The sequence below is a fragment of the Spermophilus citellus genome, assembly GCF_964194105.1.
Source record: "Spermophilus citellus genome assembly, chromosome: 1".
NCBI classification, from domain to species: Eukaryota; Metazoa; Chordata; class Mammalia; order Rodentia; family Sciuridae; genus Spermophilus; species Spermophilus citellus.
In genome coordinates, this window is record NC_138182.1 from 218,960,836 (window position 1) to 218,984,756 (window position 23,921).

Here is a 23,921-nt window from a genome sequence, read left to right on the forward strand (position 1 = left end):
TCTCTACTCTGCTAGTCCCCGTTCTTTTTTGAATTTTTTTTTTCCATGAACCTAAGGTTTGATTTTCATTCCATTCTCACATTGATCTCTGTGCATATACCAATCCACAATCATTGGCTATATCATATTTTAAAAAAAAGTTATTGTTCTGTGTGTCTTACCTACTGAACTGAAAGTGCTTTGGGGAAATCAATACTATAAATGTAGCATAGTAGGTAGCTTTCGCTTCCCACTCAGAGATCAGATTTAATGTCACCTCTCAAGAAAGCCATCAATGACTGCTTGACACACCTTCCTTGAAATTCTTTTTTTCCCCCTTCATAGTACTTACCACTTAATGGTCATTTCTTGTTTATTTAAGTATTTTTAATTTGTCTCCCAACTAAAAATATGAATTCCTTGCCAACAAAGACACTTCTGTCTTATTTATCCCTTGGTATCACCACTGCCTAGAAAGTGCCTATTATAATGCAGACTTTCAGTAAATATGTATTTTTAAAACTGAATTACACGAATGGAAGATGGATGAATGAATAGACTGATGGATGGTTGGGCACATAAAAAGAGTTCGAAATAGTAACTCACACTTAAATTGGCAATACATAGGCCAATAATGGTCTCAGGTGAATTTTTAACATCTCAAGGGGTGTAGAACACCATAGATCCTCCATATTTACTTTTGTGACAGTTTTAATACATCCCAATCTGTGAATTGTTTGTTATATCCTGAATGCCATTCATGATATTCTTCATATTCCCTCCATATTAATTCTCCCACCCTCTTCCCGTAGTAGGAGAGTCCCCCAAATATAGTAACAGCAGACTTATATCAGAGTTGACCATTGAAGAATCATGAACACTTCATCTGAATTGCAGGCTTATCTTTGACATTGTTAACTTATCTCCCCACAAGTGTCCTCATTTATGAAATAGGGTTGATAACCTTTTTTTCCTGAAAGCATTATTTTGAAGATATGTGAGAAACTCATTTGGATGCTCTTTTCAATCTTCAGAGTTCTCATTTGATATTAATTACATCATTAATCATTTGTTCATATCCCTTCCTTCACTTATCGATAGTAATGGCAAAGAATAATTCCATGTTATTTCTTTTTAAGCATCTTATTGTTGATTGTTTAAAGTGACTTACTCTTAGGTATATAATCATTCGAACTCTGAATTGCAACTTCTTCATTGGTTTGTATAACTGTTAGGTTTAATAGGACACTGGGGAAGTGGATAGCACAGGCAAAAAGGAAATTAGACTTTGAACCTTTTATTATGATGACATCCAGTTGATTGTGGTCCACATGTTTAGTGAAGAAAAGCTGCTGTTGTGACAACTTTCCAATGTAAAGTAAATATAAAGCTTAATTTGCACATTAGTTTACTGCTTACCAAAAAAGAAAGAAAGAAAAGCCTCAAAAACAAGGCTCAGCACATATTTGTTGAGCTCTTTCTGTGTACAAGAAACTGTGCCTATGAGGATTTCGCAGTGAAATAAACCCAGTGTTGCTATGAAATGGCTAAAATGCCAGGATCACCTCAATTGAAGTCCTTTAAAATGAACTTACAGGGCCATATTCCTTGTTTTTAAGTAATTTATAGTTACAAAGGAAAACCAGTTTATCTTTATCCTTCTCACAAATGGTGAATTAAATGATATTATAACCGAGATTGGGGCTGGGGATGTGGCTCAAGCGGTAGCGTGCTCGCCTGGCATGCATGCGGCCCCGGTTCGATCCTCAGCACCACATATAAACAAAGATGTTGTGTCCGCCGAAAACTAAAAAATAAATATTAAAATTCTCTCTCTCTCTCTTTCTCTCTCTCTCTCTAAGAAAAAAAAAATAACCCAGATTGTTAAAAAGTAAATAATCAAGGATCATTAGCCAATAAGGAAATTGATACATCAGACTCAGGCTTTATTCAAGAATCTCGGCCACAGTGGTGTTTTCTGTGGTGGGCTTTTCTGACTCTATATGGGTGATAAAGCTTGTTTAAAGGAAAACAACTGCAACATGGAGTGCAGGACTGGGGACATTAGTGCTTGTAACTTTAACAAGAAGTGAGAAACCTCATGGGACAATACGTGATACACTGTTAAAACTCCAGATCAATAAAACATGTCAGTGTATATGTTTCAATTTTTTTTAAAAATTTCTTTTTGTTGTAGTTGGACACAGTACCTTTATTTTATTTATTTATTTTTATGTGGTGCTGAGAATCGATCCCAGTGCCTCCCACATTCTAGGCAAGTGCTCTACCACTGAGCCACAATCCCAGCCCTTTAAATGTTTTTAAAATGAATGAATGTTCATGATTGAGATCATTATAAAGACGGGGAGCCTTACGGCAGACAAACCATGCAAATCTGTAAAACTCACTTTGTGTTTGGATTCTATGATAATGCTACAGCCCACAGCCAGTAGGTTTGCTGATGTGTTAGATAATAAAAGGTAGGTGATAGGTTAAGAGAATTGACAAAGTAGACTTGCTGAATAATGTGGTTTGAGATCTACTTTTTCTTATCAACTGGATGCAAATTCAGTGAAGATGTCCAGTTCAGTAGGAGGTCTTCAGATGCACACTGCCTGATGGCACTGAGTTCTTGCTAAGGCTATCAAGCAGTTTACTTGATCAAGCCTGACTCTGCAGCTCTGCCAGTCTACTTAGTGACCTACAATAAATGGCCCACGATAAATGACCTCCCTGCCTGCTACATTTTTCTATCCAAATATTGCACAAAGCAAGGACAAGGATCCTTGAGACTCCTTTAATGGCATTATTCTTAAAAGGTCAGTCTCCTACAGTTTTTAAAATCAGATTGAGTGTCATCATGAAAGTTTCTTAGGGCTTTTATGAAGTCTATAAAGATCCTGAAGTTTAAAATGGGAAGCAGAACAAGAATCTGACGAATCAATATTTTGAGATTTTAGTGTTAAGTATTTTGAAATGTGAAAATCAGAGTATTATCTGCAGCTAATAGTATAATTCTGAAAATGAATGACTTCTTAATGACTTCAAAATGATAAGAGAGTACTGTGTAAAGTGTTGAATAGTTCTAAGTACATGTTTTAAAGTCTTTTGAAACAGACTTTATTATCTAGATAGAGCATATACATTATTTCTTATTAATTTCAAAAGATACAATGTTTACTATATTAATCATCTTCATTAATGCAGACTGAATGTGATGATTACTTATCCACATGCTTCCATCCTTTTCTTAAAAAAAAAAAAAGAAAACATTTAAAGGTGTCAAAGCCTCCAGAGAAACGTTGATAATGTGCTTAAAGCTGCTTACTATTAAACATGGAATGGAAAAGGAAGCATATAGCAATGAAAATATGGTTATCAATGAGAAATATTTCCTTCTAAAAATATTATAATCCAACATGGGAATTCTTCATTTTATACTTTCAAACTCAATCTAATCACAAACATTGAATTACTGAATAATGTTGGGCTTTAGTAGTAATTAATGTGTGCTGATAGCAATCACCCATCCAGTTGACACCATATGCTGATGATGATAGCAATGCACTCTTTTTATATTTTCAGGAATTCCAAAAACAATTTCATAGATTTTCTATAATAAGATTCTTATATTTATTATTCAAATCTAATATGGCAAAATTTTAAATATAAGGTATAAAATGTTGGTAAAATTAGGAAAATCAAGTATTAGTTTAGTTATATTATAATCTTACAATGAAGTTTTAAAATTAAATTTAAAATTAGTGAAATTTTCTAAAATGATTAAGAAATCCAACATTCATAATATATACAACTGTATATAATATATACATATGATTTTTAGGTGAATTTACTTCCATTTCTAATTTTAGGAATTAAACACATCTGATATCATCAAAAATATCATTTATATCTATTATTATTTAATTATAGTGTTGTCAATTTTTATTAGGAAATTTTCACAAATTTCCAAGGCAGAAATTTATAGAGAAAATTTTGCAATTTAAGTTGTAAATGCAGATACTTTCACATAGAGTTGTGAATTTTGAACTAAATATATTGGAAAAATAAATATTTTAGCATCTTCATTTATTGATGAGTACACACACTGTCATTTATATTACAGTATCATCTTCTCTCATTATAAAATACTTTTTCTATGTACTTCTATAATTTATTATATATCATAGGTAACATAAATGTTTCAAAACACTGATAAATTTACACAATGCCTTTTTGTGAAAGCATAATTGGAATAGTTGTAAAATTTCAGGTCAATGGCTTATAATAGTGAAAATATGCTATTGGTACAAAAATCATTTTGACCCAAAACTCAGCTTTATGCTGGTCAGGAAATAATAGATGCACAGATATTTGCTGAGGGCTTATGATTTATGAGGCACACGAATCTCTGAGAATATAAAATATGAGATGGGGCTCTTACATTTTTTATTTTTATAATTGACAAGAGATACGTCTTTTAAGAGCATTATGCTTTTGTTGACGTGATCAACAACCAAAAAGATAACAGTACATCAAGCAGAATAGAAATACAGAAAGAAAGTGCCTATTTAGAGGCCACTTCCAAAACATAGGGAAAAAAAGCTTCAAGAGAGGCAAGAATTATTTCCTTAATGTAGGAATCAATATAGATCAGTCCACTGGGACTTAAATGTCATAGATATACAAATTAAAATTACTTTTCAAATATTTCCTATCAAATCATAACCATGTTTTGCATATGTATTATTTCTAATATATTTGCATTTTTTTCTGATTTATTCCCAGAATGCTCAGGCCCATTGGGAATTGAAGGAGGCATCATATCAAATCAGCAAATCACAGCTTCATCCACCCACAGAGCTCTTTTTGGTCTCCAGAAGTGGTATCCCTACTATGCACGTCTAAATAAGAAGGGACTTATAAATGCCTGGACAGCTGCAGAAAATGACAGATGGCCATGGATTCAGGTAACAATGATGTGGGAGGCAGTGATTGTCCAAATGACCTGGGTCACTGTTCAGAGCAAACAAAAAGGAATTCACCATGACTCTTCCTAATAGTCAGAGGAAAGGGTGATGTAATTAAGGGCATAAATTGGTTACAGACTCTAAAAATGAAGGAAAAGTAGATGTTCCACTTGAAAGTGTGTTCAGGGGATTCAAAGTGTTAGAAGTCTTGGGTATAAGTGCACTATCTTAAGTTATATTTAAGACGGATGCTTTCTCATCCACACTATATTAGCAGCACCTTAAACTACAAGAAATTTTTTTTAAAAAATGTCTTTTTTTCTTCTCTGTTTCTAAGAAGTGTCTCCACATGTAAAAATAGAAAATATATAGGCTATCATAATACCTCAGCACCCTCTTTTTATAACTGTCTAACTAGTCATTGATATGTGCTGAAGGGAAGAAAAATCCAATATATGTGAGGTCAGAGGAAGAAGTAATTAATTATCTTTATAAAGCTACATGGGGAAGACAGCTTTTGAGGAAGGCCTTGGAAGTGTTTTCAATAGAGATTAGATGCCCAGGAAAGAGCATGATCAAAGGCCTACATGAGCATCTAGGGAGCAGCATGTAGAAATTCATGACAACTAAAGGTTGCTAGAGGGATTTGTTCAAATTTAGTGTGAGTTGGCTCTGTCACAGGATCATTCTAAAAGATTTTGGCTTTGTTTCACTGGAGTGAGGAGCTGCTACAGAGTTTTGATTAGTTTAGGTGGCTGATCTGTTTCTCTGTCTACTATGTATTTTGAGTCAGAGAAACATGGAAGTCCCTGATGTGACATAAACAGTGCAAAAAACATGAAGTTTGCTTTACAGTTTGTTTTAATAGAAAGGAAAATTGATTTCTGACCAAATAACAAGACTTCTAAACTTTAGGAACTGCACCAAAATCTCCTTCAGAAACTTCTTTTGTTGAAGTTTCTTGGGAATGCTTATAGTTCACAGATATGTATATGAGTGTGTGTATGTGTCCTTATATATAAAATTATTTTATATAAACAGCTATGTAGAGTTACTTAAAGTCCTTTATGAATTTTTTTGCATGCATTTCAGAAGTTTCTTCCTATTATTGCACCTGACTTTTTCCATCTATACCCATGTGTGCAAAGAGAATTCCAGATATAGAAAATGGCACATCTACAGTTTTTTGTTGTTGTTGTTGTTGTTCTTCCTCTTCTTTTTTTTTTTTTTTTGGTGCTGGGAATGAACCTTACACTGAGCTAAATCACCAACCATATACAGTTTTGATTATAGGCTACTGAAAACCCAATTCAGTATTAAAAGAGATACAGAATAAATAATCATTCCAGAGACACTTCTAGTGAATCTAGTTGATAGTTCTAAACTGCATTTGCAGAATCACACTCACGATAGAATTTTAAAAAATAAATTTACATTTTATGTCCTTATTTTTCACTTTATCTCACCTTGGTTTATTGTTCAATAACACAGTACATCATTCTGACTTTCAAGGTATGGAATTGTCTTCTTTCTTCCAGAAACAATATATGGAAATAATTTCAAGAAAATAAGACAATGATCATCTCAGAGACATTTAATCTAAAAGTAGTTTAACTTAATTTAATTTATTATTGTAAACAGAACAAAAACTTCATTTTAAGGGCTGTGAGTTGATGGAAAAGATGATAACAATGATGATGATTTTGCTTTTTCTCTGAAGGTGATAATGAACTCTTAGAGGAAAAATAGTAAAATAAATGTAAACATTTTATTAGAGGAAGAAATTACACATATAGTGGGATGAAAAACTAAAAATTTGTCATTGCTACTCAGTGACTACTTAGTGATATGTTCAAGGAATATTGTTTTTATTGTATTCTTTAATAATAATTTTTATTTTCCAAGTTATTTTTCTAATAAGAAAAACCTTATCAATTTTTTAAAGAAAAATCATATTTCAAAGATTCAGAATTCTAATCATGTACCAAACTTTCAGTATTAGAGAATTCATCATTAATTTCTCTTATCACTTAAATATTCTATCTCTATTTAGTTTTTCAAATGAAACATTTGCAAACTTCATATAAACTCACTTGTAATAAACATAGTATTCCTATAATCTTTCAGGTGTTTGACACTGATTAACTAAGCATTATTCAGTTTTATTTTCTTCTTTGTGTTGATAAAATGAAAATTGAAATTACCACTTTAAATTTACATGCTCAACATATGATTATTGATACTAATGCTCAAAGTTGTTTCTGTGTGTAAAGAGTTGGTAGAGAAAATGCAGTCATACAAAACTTCTTTTTTTCTTTTTCAAAGTTTTTCTTGATTTTCTCTCTGAGATTTATTTCCAACTATTAAATAATGACCACATTAAAAATTAGTTCATTAGCTTTCTAGAATGTAAATTTCTATTTCTGACTCAGGGATTTGAAATATCAACCTTAGCCAATAACATAAATATATCTTGAATTATCACATATGAAAAATACAAAGATAACTGAAAACTTTTGGGTGTTTTGCTAAGTACAGTTAGCTAAGATGACTATTATCTATTTTCTAATAGTGAGGTTTTTCTTTTATAACAATATGTAGCAATTTTAAAACTTTATTTCTTTTTAATCTCTAAGGTGATTTTGGTTGCATATGCATTGACTACCTAGCCATCCATTTCTTCATACATTTAACAAAATTTTACCAAGTGAATGTGTATTCTTTTCTCTACCCTCTACTAGTCACTAGGAAAAATAAATAGTGCCTTCAGATATGCTGAATGTAGGAAACAGAAAAATGAACAGGGCAAAAATAACCATAAAGAATGTTTGGCTTTGTCTTACATGGTCTGCTAACTATTCCATTTGAATCATAATATTTTAGTGGAAATTTTATTAAATCTAAAGTTAGAGTAACATAATATTTATGGAATACAAACAGCAAAATTTCTATTATAATATTACATAGCTAGATGATTGCATCTGATACATTTGATAGGTATAATATAGTGTAATACATATCAAACTTTAATTTGAAAGTTAATTTACTATTAGTTTTGTTGGTAGTAATTTATCACTGGAAAAATAGTGTTTGAATGATCTGTTTTAAATTATTTCTTAATTTTTTTAAGAAAATGTGGCTATGCTCTTAATATGTCCCTTTTCTATAAACCACAGAGTTTGTGAGGGGAAAAGATAGCTGAGTCTTAAAATTTAATGTACACAGAAATCATAGGTCACTTGATAAAAATAGAAATTTCTGGATTGCTCCCCAGATCTCCTCCAGGTCATCCTCAGACTACACTGTAAAAACCTGTCTCATTGGATTTTGTACTACATTTGGATTTGTACTGCCTGAGTTAGAGTAAAAAGATAAACAAAGTAAAAAGCACTCTGCTTGGTGATCTGGGCACTTTGTTGTTCCAACCACAAATACCAATAACTACGTAGGAAATAGAGAGGAAAGAACAGTGAAGTAAAATAAGGAAGGACAGTGGAAAATAGGCCGCTCAATGAAATCTCTAAACCAGGGAGAGACAGCCCCAAGCTATGTATCTTTATCAGAAGTGCATTCAGGTTTGGCAGCAATTCACAAGAAAGTTTTATGGTTAGTTTTGAGTCAGTTAAAGTTCCTAAATGACTCTTGGATTCTTCTTTGTTACAAAATTTAAAATAGTCAAAAGCAAAATCATCTGACTTTTGCATTTTTATCAAAATAATAGTTAATAATTTGTTGTTATTTAACAAATAATAATTTGGGGTTTTTTTAAGCATTCAGAGTGGGATTGAGAATGCTACCAAAAAATAAACTAATCATCTGGTTTTATTTTAAAAGTTTGTACATGTGTGTGAAAAATTTTCGGTTCTTAAAGATACCTGGGGCTCCTCAAGGTACACAAATAATTTTTGTAAAGTCCAGAATTAAAGTTTTTTTTTCATTTTCCAGCTGTTTTCTAGTTCTAGCACCAGCATTACATAGCATTTAATCCATCTATACTATCTTCTCATTCAACTGAAAAACATTTTAGAATGTATTCTTTTTTTCCTGAATACAAACTACTTTCCCAGATGTAGTCCTGTTATAATAAATACCTCTCTAAGGCTAATATATCTAGACTTTAATATATTGCTACTTCTAATGATCTTTTTGTAAAAAACTGTGATCCTGATTTTAAAAATTTTTAAATTTTTAATTTTAAATTTACCATTTTCATTTGTTTTTTTTAATTAGAAATGAATTTTCATCCATAGTCATGCATTTTAAAAACAAACATTTTTGTTTAATTAAAAAGCATTTGCATTAAAAATGACTTGATGTCTCTATAAATAATGTATTTGCTCTTGAATTTTCTAGTCATATACCACAGTTATGCCATCCTAGTTCATATTGCTTGTTTATCAGCCTTCAAAGATGTGTTTTGAATCTTAACTCAAGATTCCTTGAGCTACAGGGCATGATTACCCGCATGGCAATTGTGCTTTAGTAGAAAAGGAGCTGCCCCTGGAATCTTTCCTCTGCTCTAAGCTGCCTCCTTCCTGACTTGCAACACCAGAGGCCTCACTGACCTGGATTTCTTGCTGTTCCTCAAATTCATGTGACTTATTATGCTGCTGTGCTTGGGCACATGCACCACATGGTTCCTGTACTGATCATCTGCTAATCTTCTCTGGGTTCATCCCATTATTGCCTTCTGTAGGAAGCAATTCCTGTCTTTTATCTCCACAGATAGAAGTGACTACATTCTTATTTTCTCACTCTGTCAATTATATATTTCCATCATAGCAGCTAAAATATCTTCAGAGTCATTGTTTGCCTTTTCCTTGCCTCCTATCCTGTAATCAACTAATAGTAAGGATTAAACCTGATTTAAATTAATTACAATAGCACCTTGTATAAAAACTATGTTGGATAGATGTAATTGACTAATAAGAGAATAAGGAATGTGATACAAAGGAAAAGGGAAAAGATGGGGATTGTTTTCACATGGCAATCATACTGTATTGAGTAGTTGAATGCCTAAGAATTCAGACACTCTGTGTTCAGCTGGTATACATTTATTGATACCACAAGTAGTACAATGATCTGAACACAGGGAATGTCACACCTGTCTAGGGACAGAGGAACCACACTTCTATAAATCCCAGTGGCCTAATCACTACAAGACACTCTTACAAGTAACCTTAGACAGGAATGTGTAATATTTGTAAAATGCTTGTCAAGACGTCTGCTACTCACAGACTGTGTATAAGACATCACACTGTTCACCTTCTCCTATCCCTTTTGTTTCAATCCTAAAATGTTATTAAAATTTTCTATTTTAGCTTCTAAGAGTTTAGAAAGCTTAGATAGTACTATTGTTAATATAAATGTATCTTCTCCCTCTAAAATGAATTTAATTCAAAATTTTTTAGTCTGGTATGTGCAAGCCTATAACCTCAGGGACTCAAGAGACTGAGGCAAGAAGATCACAATTTCAAGGCCAACTTCAGCAACTTATATCTTGTCTAAAATTTGGAAAAAAAATATATAAAAATAAACGGAAATGGCGATGAAGCTCAGTGGTAAAGCACCCCTGGGTTCAATTCTCTGTACCTCAAAAAAAAAAAGGCAAGAAAAAAAGTTAATATTTTAAAATGGTAGTATCTTTTCAGTGAAATTTTACACTTGCAAAAATGTCAAAGACAAACAAATCGTATGTTATTATTATCACTCATAAAATGCAGAACATAGATTTACAGGGACTTACTTTAACACAATATTTTGCCTCTACTAAAGTCTTTGATAATTCACTAAACTATGCTTAGATAAAACACTCTTTCATTATTATTGCTATATACTTTAACCATGAGAAAAGCTTTTCTAAATTGACTTGTATTTACAAAGGTTGGAGTTTTAGATGCCTGTGTTTTAGTTAGTTTCCATTGTTTCATGAATATTACAAGTTATTTTTTTATGATACTGTTGGAGTGAAATGGGGAAAAAAGAGATTAACTGAATATCGCAACTCTCTTTTTTTACCCACCCACCCCCCAAAAAAAATCCAAAATTTAATCCAAAAAATCTGGATTTCCAATGTACCTTGTCTGTATTCATGGCAAATTTCCTCTGTTTCCCTCTGCATGTCTCTTTTCATGGACCAGCTATGCAACCTCTGGGCTACATAGCCCCATTTCTGGCACTTAGGAATAAAGATTGCACTCTGAGTTCCTGTTATCGTTCAGTGTTTCTTATTGCAACTCTTCTATATATCTAAGTGCACTCTTCTGTATTCCCCTGTGACTCTGAATCCAGCTTCAACCTAAGGCATTAAATCTGCTTATGAGACCTGCCGATGGGAGACATGGCTAATGAATTAGAGTCACCCACTCACTGCCTCTAATGCAACAATTAGAGCTGCATAGTGTCTCCTGCAGAAACACAGTAGATTTACTGACAGCCTGTCCTCAAGTCCCTGGAGGTGAGAAATGCTGAGAAGCAGGAGAAAAGTGCCAGTCTGAACTAAAGGTTTGATTGTCTCTTCATGTTTATCTTCTGGGAGCTAGTGGGATTACTATTTGGATTGGGCTGAAGGAATTCCTTATTTCCACAGTAGACACTGAACCAATTTGTTCTACCCCAATGCCTCCCTGAAAACCTCCTTGTGTTGAAAATGTGACCCAGTACCAAGCCACCTGGCCTGATTCTGAAAGCTTTATTTTCTTGAGGCAGCAATTAATTTGAAACTATTTCTATCTGTAGGAGTATGCTGTTTTTTAAAACTAACGAGTGTAGTTAGATTTAATTGTTGAAAAAGACATATATTTTCCTACACTTAGCTTAGAAATTAGCTTTGTTGCCTACCGTATTGCATGTTAGCTTTATGACCTAACAGCTAGTGCTTAGCACTATGTACCAATTCAGCTGTTTTGACTGAAATTACATTGAATCAGTATCATTCTTATCCCCATAATTCAGATTTGGAAATCCGGGCATATAAAGATAAGTTGGCTAAGTTTACTAAACTGGTATTTATTTTACACAGCTGTGATTCCAACTCCAGCAGCTGTTCTGAGAGACCATCTCTACCCTGTTCCTAACTTCTGCAATGTCCTTTCTTTGACAGCTTTTGGTAGTTCCCGTATACTTTTGGGGGGGACTGTACACTAGCATATAATGGGTGTGCAAGAGACTTGAATTTTCTTAAAATTTGTAAAAGTAACTATCCGATCCTATAAAATATATACATGTTCATAAACAAGTAGTTCACTTGTAGCCTGGAGCAATGGTTCTTAAACTTTACATTAAAATGACTTGAGGAGCTTTTAAAACATGGTCCTTATCCTCAGAGTTTCTGAATTAGTATGTCAAGAGTGGTACTACCTGTGAAGCTGAAACCTCAAAGAAATTTATCAGGTAGTTATCCTGGTAAGAAAATGTGATAATCACAGCCTTGATAAAGCTCACAATCTAGCAAAAGAGACACACTTTACCTTGGAGCGTCTCTCTTTTATTATCAAAAGCAAATTTAATTAAATAAACTAAGATATTAAAGAATAGCATATTGCTCTTCAAAATGAGATATCAGTATGAAGATTTTTTAAATTTATTTTTTATTTTCTATGTACCGGCAACTGGTGCTTAAACACCCAGTCACATTCTCAGCCCTTTTTCTCTTTTATTTTGAGACAAGGTCTTGCTAAATTGCTTAGGGCCACTCTAAGTTGCTGATGCTGGCTTTGTGATTCTCCTGCCTCAGCCTCCAGAGTTCCTGGGATTATAGGTGTTTGCCTCAACCTCTGACAGTGAGAAACATTTCAAGGGAGTGAATGACATCAAGACATCACAAATCCAAGACCTACCTTTCTGAGCTGTCTTGGTGCTATTTTGTGATTTACCTGCCTATATTTGTGTCATCCTTAGGTAGAAATTCATATTCCTCCAAAAAGTGAAAATGGCAATGTTTAATTGTTTCTAAAAGGTCTTTGTCTGTAATACAAGGCCTTCAATAATTAAGTCATAATTAAATAGCAAAAGGATTGTAAAAGTATCTACATCCCCATTAAAGACTAGGCTTTGAATGTTTCATTGCTAAATTCTGTTGTGTCTTAGGAGTCTTTAAAGGAGAAGTTGCTATTTTCCATGTGATCAGACTATAATGAAAACACGGAAAAGTCATTTACATTTTAATTATTAAAGGTGAATTTAGCATATTCAGCATCTTTAAGAATGGCATTAAGGAAGAAGTTATTCCAGGCAGAGAACAGGATGAACAAGTTACAAGGAAGAGAGAAGAAAGCTACAGGACCATCAAGGACAAGCTTTACTATACTGAAAAGCTGGTCATAGGTAGGGGCAAGAGGAGGAAGAATTCTGGAAAAGGAAACATCTGCAAAAGTGTGAAAACACATGAGTGTCAGACTGAGACTGAGGTTGTTTGGGATGGCTACTGATGGGATTTTAGCAGCATATTAACTGTCAGTTTAAGAAAATGACTTGTTAGTGGTCTGTATTATGAGTACCCAACACAATGCCTAGTACTAAGAAGAATTCAGTAAATTTTCATTGAACAAATGTTGAATTGAATTTTAGTAGAGAGAGGGGAGCTTAGCAGCAGAGATACCAACCAGCCTGACTTGCCCAGAGGTAGATAGATGTAAGGAGGTCTTGAATTAGATTGGCAGCTATTAAATAAAATAAAGATGAAATGGTAAAGGGCTTGGGAGTACAGCATGAACAATTGGTTAGATTGTGTGTTAGAGGAAGGAGAAAAATTAAGAAAAATTAAACACAGCTCCAGGTAATGATGGTGGTATCATTAACACAGATATAAATCTCTGGAGAACGAGTTGGCCCATTTTTTTTTATTTAGTTGAAGAAAATCCTGATAATGGAGTCCAGTATAAAGTTGGAAAAGTGAGTATGATACTTTGAATAGAGTGTAAGTGGATTAAAAGTAGATAACACTGCAATGCTGCACCATTGTCAGATGTTGCTTCTGCTTATTTGCCAAGGGCCTCTGTGTGTCCCATGGCTACACCTAGTGGAAGGGACTTTGGGTAATGTCAGTTAGAGTTTTTGGGGGATTTTGTTGTTGTTGGGTTTTTGTTTGTTTGTTTATATTTTCTACTGAGGATTGAACCAAGGGCCTGGTTCATGCTAGACAAATGCTCTACCAGCTGAGCTATACCCCAGCCCTGAGTTAGAGTTGAAAGAGATATTTAAAAGAATAAATGGGAATCCCAAGATAAAATTTTGTTTTCTCTTGTTTTCATTTCTACCAAAATCTTTTTTTAGACGGCTTACCTGGGTAGGGAGGAGGGGACCTTGGTGTGGGACTCAGGAAGAAATGAACTGAACTTTGACTTTATGAATAAATGAATCCATTCCCCATTAATTTGTTTTCCAGAGCATTTTATTTTTATATCACATGTTGGTTACGTTTTCTCATGTATTTGTTTTTAATGTTGTTGCCACTGCTGTTTTCCCTAGAATTGATATATTTAATTAAAATCGTAGCTGTTCAGCCTAACATTGGTGTAGTTAGTATAGATTGCTTTATTTTGTTATGATTCGGGTTCTTGAAAAAATAATAAAGCTCTTCTTTTTTTTTCACAAATGGACTCTCAGATTTGTTGCTTCTATTATATACTTAATGCTTCAATAGCTTTGAAGCATTTTTCCCTGTGTTTATAATATGTGGGTTATATTTTCATTTCTCAGATTTAAACAACTATATTAAACTCAGGTCTCTTTAGTTTATTACTATCATTAGTGCCATTAAGAGATAAAGTACTGAATTTTAGAAGTAGATGTGACTATCTTAGTTTTTCCCTAGCTGGATCCTAACCTAAGCCGGTATTTGAACATAATGGCAGCTTTCAAGAAGCTCTTAAATGGAAATGTGATTATCTCGCAGAACAAACAAGACAGGCATTTTAATATAATTGCCAATGGATCTTAGCTTTTCCTTTCATAGGTGCATTAGCCTAGATTTGGAAAGATGTACACAAACTGTGAAAGAAGGGTACATTATCTAATATAGTTTAGAATGCTTTTCTTAGTTTCAAATCTGTGATATGTGAACTACCATTTGTTGAGTTGCTACCTGTAGAGTTATTTGTACAATAAACAGGTTTTGTATGTCCACATAGGGATTATTTGAATAGATAAAACATTTCAAATCATCTTATGTGAAAACATTCTACTTAATTCTGTGACATTAGAGAGGGAAAAAGCCATTTGATTTAATCCAATCAACTGTTATGCTCTGGAAAATATAGAGAATTTACTCTATGAGTTCCAGCCATAGGGGACTTCTTTGAGCAGACTCGAAGAAGGAAACTTTTCCAGGCTTGGAAAAAGAATCTTCCAGAATGATCCTTAACTCCATTTACATTCACAAATTCATTTATTCATATGACATATTTATTCAGCATTTCCCATATACCAGTCATTCCTTCCTGAGGAACTCTAGGCACTACTTCCTCAGGGAAGCCTTCCCCAATCACCCCCACAACCCTGGACTAGATGTGGTCCTTCTTTATATGTTCTTTTAACTTATTATTTTCTTGCATAATACTTGTCACAGTTACTTTGTATTCTTACCAATTCCAATGACTAAACTTTAATTAATAAAAATAGCATACTATTGTAATTTTTGGTATCCTAACACCTAGAAAAATTTTATTTGCTCACTATTTATTAAATGAATTAACAAATAGTGCAAAGATAAATAAGCCACATTACCTGTTCTCTTGGTGTTTAATACAGATGAATCACATTTGCATAAGCAGTTGTTATTCTGTTGTAAAGCACTATCATGTTCAAGATCAGTAGTTCTGGATTCAACTGGCCATTAACTATCATCTTGAACAAAGTTATCGAACTGTTCTAAGGTAGGGCTTCTTTAAAGCATCAACAATATTAGTTCAGCCTCTTAGAGTGGTTGTGAATATTATACAATGGAAACTTTCCCTGAGACACAGCAATCAGAGGCCTATTTTCCCCTCTTCATCCATCTCTCTATCCTGCCCTGAACTCAGTCTTCCATCTTGGACCATGACATCAGGTTACATACAGTGGGAAATAAATTAGAAAGCATCTGCAGCCCTGGTATATTGGCCCCTTCTGCCTACTCATATGTTTACACAAGGTAGGATACAACTTCTTTTACATTTTAAGCCACTGTTAATTTGGGCTTTCAGTTACTAGAATCTGAAATTAATTGTACCTCAAGTGAGTCTGCAACATAGCAGGTTTTATATCAGATCCAAAGCAGATTGCAGCAGTGTCACAACAATTATTAAGTGTAGATTGTTAAGTGCAAAGTCTAATTTAAAATGAAACTTATATTGCAGATGTGTTTTCAGTCTGCCACAATAGGTGAGTGGGTTCTTCAAAATGGCTTACCATAGCAAAAGAAAAAAATTGCCCTTCTTTCTAGCTTAATAATACACTTCACAATGCCCCATCCTGACATACACTCTACTTCCTGAATTTTCTCTTACCCCACTGGAATGACCATTCAATCAATGCTGGCATGCAACTTCAGTCGTGCTGCTTGATGATTTAGATCTTGGCTTCCTGTCTGCAGTCACTATTAATTAATATCTTTTCTTTATATCTATGGCAAGGCATTTTCCCGCTTTTTTGGTATCATTGATAATTATACAAATCAAATTACACTTGACCTTTTGATAACACTTGACAACTTGATAATATTTTGCTTTATGTCTTTGATTGTTGTTTGTGTGAATTTTCCTGTTTAGATTACTTGTGACAAGTACAAAGATCTTTCTTGTCTTTTTATTTTGCTCTGCATTTATCATGGTATTTATAGATTGTAGACATCCAAAAAATATCATATGAGTTAAATATATTTAGTGAATTATTCAGAGCATAAATCAATGCATGTGTGATATAATGATGCAGCTGAAAAAATAAGTTGTGGTGATCCTGCATAAACTGGTGATCCAGAGGGGAAGATGTATGTGTTTAAGTTTGGTAGGAAAGAGAAATCATTGGAGGTTTGAACACAGAGAAGTTATCCAAAATTGGAGAATCTATAGTTCAGTTTATTTTTTAAAAAAGGACAAGTGTAATTTGATTTGTATAATTTTGAATGTCCTAATAAAATTATCTTAGTATTTTGTTACATCACTATTTTTAGTTTTAGATAGACACAATACCTTTATTTTATTTATTTATTTTTTTATGTGGTGCTGAGGATTGAACCCAGAGCCTCACACATGCTAGACAACCACCCCAGTATTGAGCTACATCACCAACCACTTATTATATCACTTTTTTACATCACTTTTAAATCATATGAATCTTAGAATTTTGGAGTCATATGATTAAATGTAAATATGTAAAACATACAAATACTTAAGTTCACCTTTCATAAAATTAACTGTGAAATGGAATTATAGATATAATTTTATACGAAAAACATCTAGTGGTATGAGTTAGTTTTTGATCATCAAAAATAATGTGTTTTATAAATTCTGGTTACACTCTGATGAAATTATAAAAATGAAAGAATATATTCTCTCATTTAAAATTAATTAGTTCTTTGAGGTTTAGAAAATGTTAGATGAAATTATTCTTCTTAGGGGAAGTAGAAATAAAACTATTTAAAATACAATCTGAGTTTTTAAAAGATTTTTGAGGTGCCCACTTCTGTTCAGCAAAATCATTTTAAAATTATGAAAAATATCAAATTATTCATAAATTTTCAAAAAATTTAATATTTTACTATACAGAATTGTTTGATAGTGATTAAACTATTTCTTTGAAAATGGGTAAAAATATTTTATTTCCACATTAGGAAGTAATGAGTTCATGTTGCACAGGAGTGACATGTCAGGAAAGTAGAATTGTTTTCTGTTTGGTTTTTCTTTCTTCTCTATTTTTTATTATTATTCTTTTCTCCTTACTTCCAAGAGGATATAGATCACCCATATTCTCCATCATATTCCCCTGAGGGCCATACAGGAGACCAGAATTACCCAATTTGTTTCTTAGGGTTAATAAAAAGAACAAGTGAAATAATATATCATCTATATAAAAGCACTTTGAAAAGTAAAATGTATAGAGCCAAAGGTTCTGATCAGTGTGAATTAAAGAATCATGTAATTATTTTGTTGCTCATTTTTATTCTATATTTGTAAATGAGGAACTTGATTTTATTCTTTCCTAGAAATCAATGGTAATAATAGAAAACAGTCCTTGAGAGATAAATCGTGGTAGGCACCTGAGGGACATCATCACCTTTATTACCCAGACAACCTCAAGAGTTAGACAGCATCTTATTTCTATTACACAGATGCAGAAATTCTAGCTCATAAATATTTAAAAACTTGTCTAGGGTCATGTTAGCTAGTGTATAGCACAGACAATTATAAGCCTAGGTTTTCCTAAAATAAGCATTTGGCTCTAACTACAGTGATCTGTTCTGCCATAAGAGATAGCACCACTAATTTTTCTTCTTTCATATCTCTCCATCTAGACAGGCAAGTGTGTTAATATTCATCGTTTTGCTCAGCACCAACAAAGGTAGGGCCTCTTTGCATACTCTATAGAGAGTTAGAATGGGACCCTGATTCTAGGCATTTGCCTCTTTGCTTCCCATCTTCCAGTGTTCTCATAGCACCAGGATTGTCTCTCTCACCACTAACAATGTGAGGTCCCAAAATGTGTGCAGTTCCTGAAGTCCTTTTGTTGTGAAAAACTGTGGCTTCAAATTTCAGTATGTATTTGCTCACAAATTTGTTCAAAATGTTAAAACAATTTAGGATATTTTATCTTCCATTTTAATAAAACATAATCAGATATTTAAATGCAATACCCAAAAAGTTTATATGAATACAATGAAATTATAAATTAATCCTTACTGTAGAAATGCATAAGTGGGTGGAAGGATTTTTTTTTTTTTAAATTACTTCTTTCAGGAAAACTTGAATATAAGCAGCACTGAATCTGTGATGTCAGGTGGCATTTTAAAATATTATGGAATATTGTCTCTGTGTTTCTGATATTTGCCATAGATGCAGGAAAAGAATTCCTGAGGAGGACCTCTACAGCTCAGGAAATAAAAAAGAGAATCAATAAATAAGATAGCATAAAAATTAAAAAGCTGCACAGCAAAGGAAACAACAAATTGAAGAGACCATCAACAATATGGGAGAAAATTTTTTTCCAGCTACTCCTTCCACAAAAGACCAATATCCTAAATATACAAAGAACTAAAAATAACCTCAGCATTTAAAAAATAACCAAATCAACAAGTGGACAAATTAATTGAACAGACACTTCTCAGAAATAGAAGTACGCATGAATAATTACATGAAAAAAAAATGTTCCACGGCATTAGGCATTAGGGAAATGCATGTAAAAATCTACAATGATATTCCACCACACTCCAGTTATATTGGCAATCATCAAAAATACAATTAAACACTAAGGAAAGGACCTCTTGCACACTGTTGGTTAGAATGTAAATTAGTTCAGTCACTATGAAAATCAGTATGAATAGTCCTCAAGAAGCTTAAAATGGAACTAGCACATAATCCAGCTATGCCATTCTTTGGCATTTATCAAAAAGAATTAAAGTCAGTATACTAGAAAAATACATGCATATACATGTTTATCAGAAAAATTCAGAATTAACAAGTTGTGGAATCAGTTTAGGTTTCCATTAACAGATGAATGGACTCCCTCTTTCCTCTCCCTTTCAAAGCACTCACTGAAAAGGTGGTATATATACACAATGGAACTTTATTCAGTCATAAAGAAGAATGAAATTATGTCATTTGCAGAGAAATGGAATGAACTGGAGTCCATAATTTTGAATGATGCAAGTGAGTTAGACAAGTGTTATTTTAACACTCATATGCTAAAGCCCAAAAGGAAGAAAAAAAAGCCAAAATAAAATGTGGTGGGGGTATGCTGTGAAAATTGAAGGGAGAGAAGCAAGATAGAGGAAGGGCATCAGAGAGATGGATGGAGAAGTACTGTAGAATAAGATCAATCAGATTATGTTTTTATTTTTATGTATGCATGAATATGCCAAATAAGGCCCACCATTTGGTATATTTAATGTGTATCAATTAAAAAATTATGCTAAAATTAGATTATCTGGTTAGCCCAGTTAATAACATTACTAGCAATTACCTTTAGGTCTAAAGTAAGAATTTAATAATAAGAAGAAATATCCAAGCAGTAGTTTCGACTGTTTATACAAATTTTTAATCAGAAACATAAGTTCTAAAGAAAAACCATTAAGTGTAAGTCCTTTATGCTTTTTTTTTTTCTGAACTGATACATACAAAGCAATAATGCCATTTAAGTCCTAAACTGTATTATCTTAACTTTAATTTTGAGATGCAGTTAAAAGAGTATAGTCATTTAGATTAAAACAAAGCCAGAACACAGTGTAGGATGTGAAGTTATTAGTTAGTAATAGCTACTGTGTATTTTGTAGATTCCTTCCTCCTATTCAGTCTTCTTCTTTTCCTTTTTGGTTCATTTACTCATATCATAATAATAGAAAATAATACCCTAGAAAACTTGCCACCCTTTGTGGTAGGACATTTTTGCTTTGCAGACTTCTTTTGTCTTCAGTGCATAAAAATGAAGAGCATCACAGTTTTCTGGTTCCCAGAAGTACCTTTTAACTTTTTATTAGGAGATATTTGTTTCTGTCTTGAAGTTTAATTGATCCCAAGTCAGCATTTAGAACTTCAGGACACTTGTTGCCATTACTAATAATATTTTCACACATGGAAAGGTCTAGAGTATTTTCATAGTAAAACTCAGAAACTGTTCTGTTGATAGATTTTATTTGCATGATGAAAGCAATATATAGAATTAAGAAAAATCAGAGGAGGAGGTAGTGGGTAACACATTCTAGTCAGACTAATAGGATATTGTGTGTTTATTTTTCCTTTCCAATGCACTAAGTGCTGTCCTCTGTCACTTTAACTCGAAAACCATTCAGTGAGAGGGTCCAAGCTAAAGCCCATATTTACAGGAACCCTACAGAGAGATTCCTCTCCCTCTTGCCTGGGCTGACTCTTAGAAGTAATGAACCTCTTCACATCTCTCTTAGTATTTTTTACATTGATAAACTTAACATTTTCAAACTCCATTTATTTCTTTTGATGAAATGGTTTGTGATGATTTCTTTTGGTATTTGTCTTTGCGTTGTCCACTAAACATCCACTCAAAGGACATGGATTGTTGGCATGGACCCCTGAGCAATTTTAAAAATCCAAGTCCCTTAAAGACTTCCTCTTTCTTCTCTCTTTCAAAGCACTCACTGGCCCTGTACTTGTGCATCAAGGGGATTTTTTTTTCTTTTTAGTAGCACCAATTATTTATTTCAAAAATATATGCTAGTAAGGTAATCTTATTTTCATTGTTTCTAAGGTGATTTTATTGGGGTTCTCTTTTCTGCTCATGCACTTATATGATTTTCTTCTTATTCTTATTTGTTCTCAAATTTTTCCTACTTGTTCTTCATAGTATATTATGCAGAGAAAATAGTGATGCTTTTCTCCTTTTAGTTCTTCTTTATTTTTCTGAATCTCCTTGAGTTCAAAGCCAATATTTCCTTAGTTTTTGCACTGGTCATAGGAGGTAACCAGAAAAAAAAACAAGAAAGTTCAAAATTCAGAGCATATAAACTCAAATCTGTAACTCAAATAATATAACTTATTTATGAGGGTCGTTGATTGTCTTAATATATACTATTCCTCCAAACTTAGCATCCAAACTGAAATATTTAAAGTAGCCACAGTTCACACTGAGTTCACATTCTCAAATGACGGAGCATGTGAAGAAGTTCTAACAACAGTGAGAACCAAGAGAGATGAGTATAGTATAGTTGAAAAAACAGATGGAGATTCAGAGGAAACCTATGCCTGGCCAAGACTCTAGAACAACAAACCAAGTACACCCCTGCTGGTCTTTTTTCTGCCTCATGCTATATACTAAGGGGGTGTTTCACTTTAATTTGAAGTTCTGCAAAATGTAAGGAGTCATAAGAGATGATGGTTTTAATGTTTATGTGTGTGTCCTTTTCCCATCTTTATTCAAAGACGATAGTTAACTGAACTCATGTTGAAGACTGATCCATGCTTGGGACAGTGGAGGATAGGGTACAGTCCCTCTTATCTGGAGTTTCAGAACTAGCGTTTGATAGTTAATAAAAACTTCGATTAAAATAAAAAAATTTAAACTACATGTCATAATTCTTGGATAAACCACACCAGCAAATGCATTACTGATGCCTTATTGTTTATTACTTTTCTTAACATATTGGTGAAGTTATTCCAGTGTAGAATCCTTGATGTTAATCATATTCTCAATATTATAGATTGTATTTAGTAATTTGCTGTTTTGAGATTTTTCAGAAAGCTTTTATGTGTCTTCATAGAAAAAAAAATGTTCTCTTCTTTCCCATTCACGTTTTTTTTAATTGCAGTTGCTCCCTCCCTTGTCCATAGAGGGTATGTTACAGGACTCTCATTAGATCCCTGAAACCATGGACAGTATTGATCCCATGTATGGTGATTTTTTCCTGTGCAAACATACTTTTGATAAAATTTAACTTACAAATTAGGTGCCATAAGATATTAACAACAATAACAAATAATAAAATGGAGCAGTTACAATAATTACTATAATAAACACTATTTAAGATTCATGAAATATTTATTTCTGGAATTTTCCATGTATATTTTGAGATTGCAAGTGTCTATGGGTAACTGAAATAATAAAATATAAAAATGAATGGAGAGGCTACTGAATATTTAATTAAATTATCTTGTTAGAATAACAACACAAGTTATTAAGATTAAAAAAAAAGAAAGAAAACAGGACAGACTGGTAAAAACAGAACTAACTCTTGGTAGTGGACAGTTTAGCTGGCAAGAACAGAGGAGAGTGGGCCTGGCCAAGAATAGTCCAGTGTGTGGAAATGTGTAGAGCACCAGGGTTTTGGGGTATACCAGGTTTCTAACAGAACACTGAAATTTTGATTCTTTGTAATTTTTTGAGAACTTTTTTGGGAGGGTTGGTCCAGGGTTTTTCTACCACGGAGCTACATTCCCCAGCCCTTTTTTATTTATTTTTTTATTTTGAGGCAGGATCTTGCTAAATTTGCCTAGGGCCTCACTAAATTGCTAAGGTTAACCTTGAATTTGCAATCTTCCTGCCTCAGCCTCCAGAATTGTTGGGATTACAGGTGTGTAGCACTGTGCCTAGATTCTAACTTATCATTTTAAGTGGAAACTCTATCACTTTTTTTTAACCCCTGAAGTAGCTTATTTGCAATCTGAATCATAAGGGGTCACATTTAGAATTGGTTTGGAAGCTCAAGCCTTTTCTCACATCATACAAAAAAGATGATTTTTTTTTTTTTTTTTTTTTTTTTTTTTTTTTTTTTTTTTTTGCTTGAGGTGTGTTCTCATTGCCAGCTGCTAAACAAAGGCACCCACTGGGGTTGTTTTCTTGGTGATTGGTGAAAACATGTGTTTGAGGTAGAAAAACTTTTTCCTATTCTAATGCTCAACACAACACTCCATCTCCTGTTTTTTTGGAAGGTATGGGGATTTCTTCCCATTGGAGATCCAGTGGACACCAACTGGATCTTCTATAATTTAACTAAATTCTCATGCTAACCTGAGTCCTGTGGATGCCACAGGTTCAGTGCTGTCAAAACCTCTTCAGACACTGATTGCAAGCAATAAATTGTACTACTAACTGGCTATAAATCAAGCTTTCCACTACCCCTCCTTGGTTTTGATTAACTTAATAGGAAGGCTCACAGAACTCAGTGAGACACTCATGTTTATCAGTTTGTTATAAAGGATATTAAAAAAGGATACAGATGAGTAGCCAGATGAAGAGATGCTTTGGGTGAGGTATGAGAGAAGGGGCTTGAAGCTTCCTTGCTCTCTCTGGTGCACCACTGTCCAGAACCTTCAG

At 33.2% G+C, this 23,921-nt stretch overlaps 1 protein-coding gene across 2 annotated transcripts in view; it reads left to right on the forward strand.

Annotated features, from left to right (window-relative positions):
* The window catches only part of EDIL3 (EGF like repeats and discoidin domains 3), a gene marked incomplete at its 3' end in the record, with an annotated part of 399,965 nt that overhangs the window by 253,636 nt on the left and 122,408 nt on the right, over positions 1-23,921 (forward strand). For both annotated transcript variants that reach the window (XM_081296057.1, XM_081296058.1), the window contains one exon: positions 4,768-4,949. In XM_081296057.1, coding sequence (XP_081152183.1) covers positions 4,768-4,949 — 182 coding nt within the window. The remainder of the gene's footprint in view (positions 1-4,767; positions 4,950-23,921) is intronic.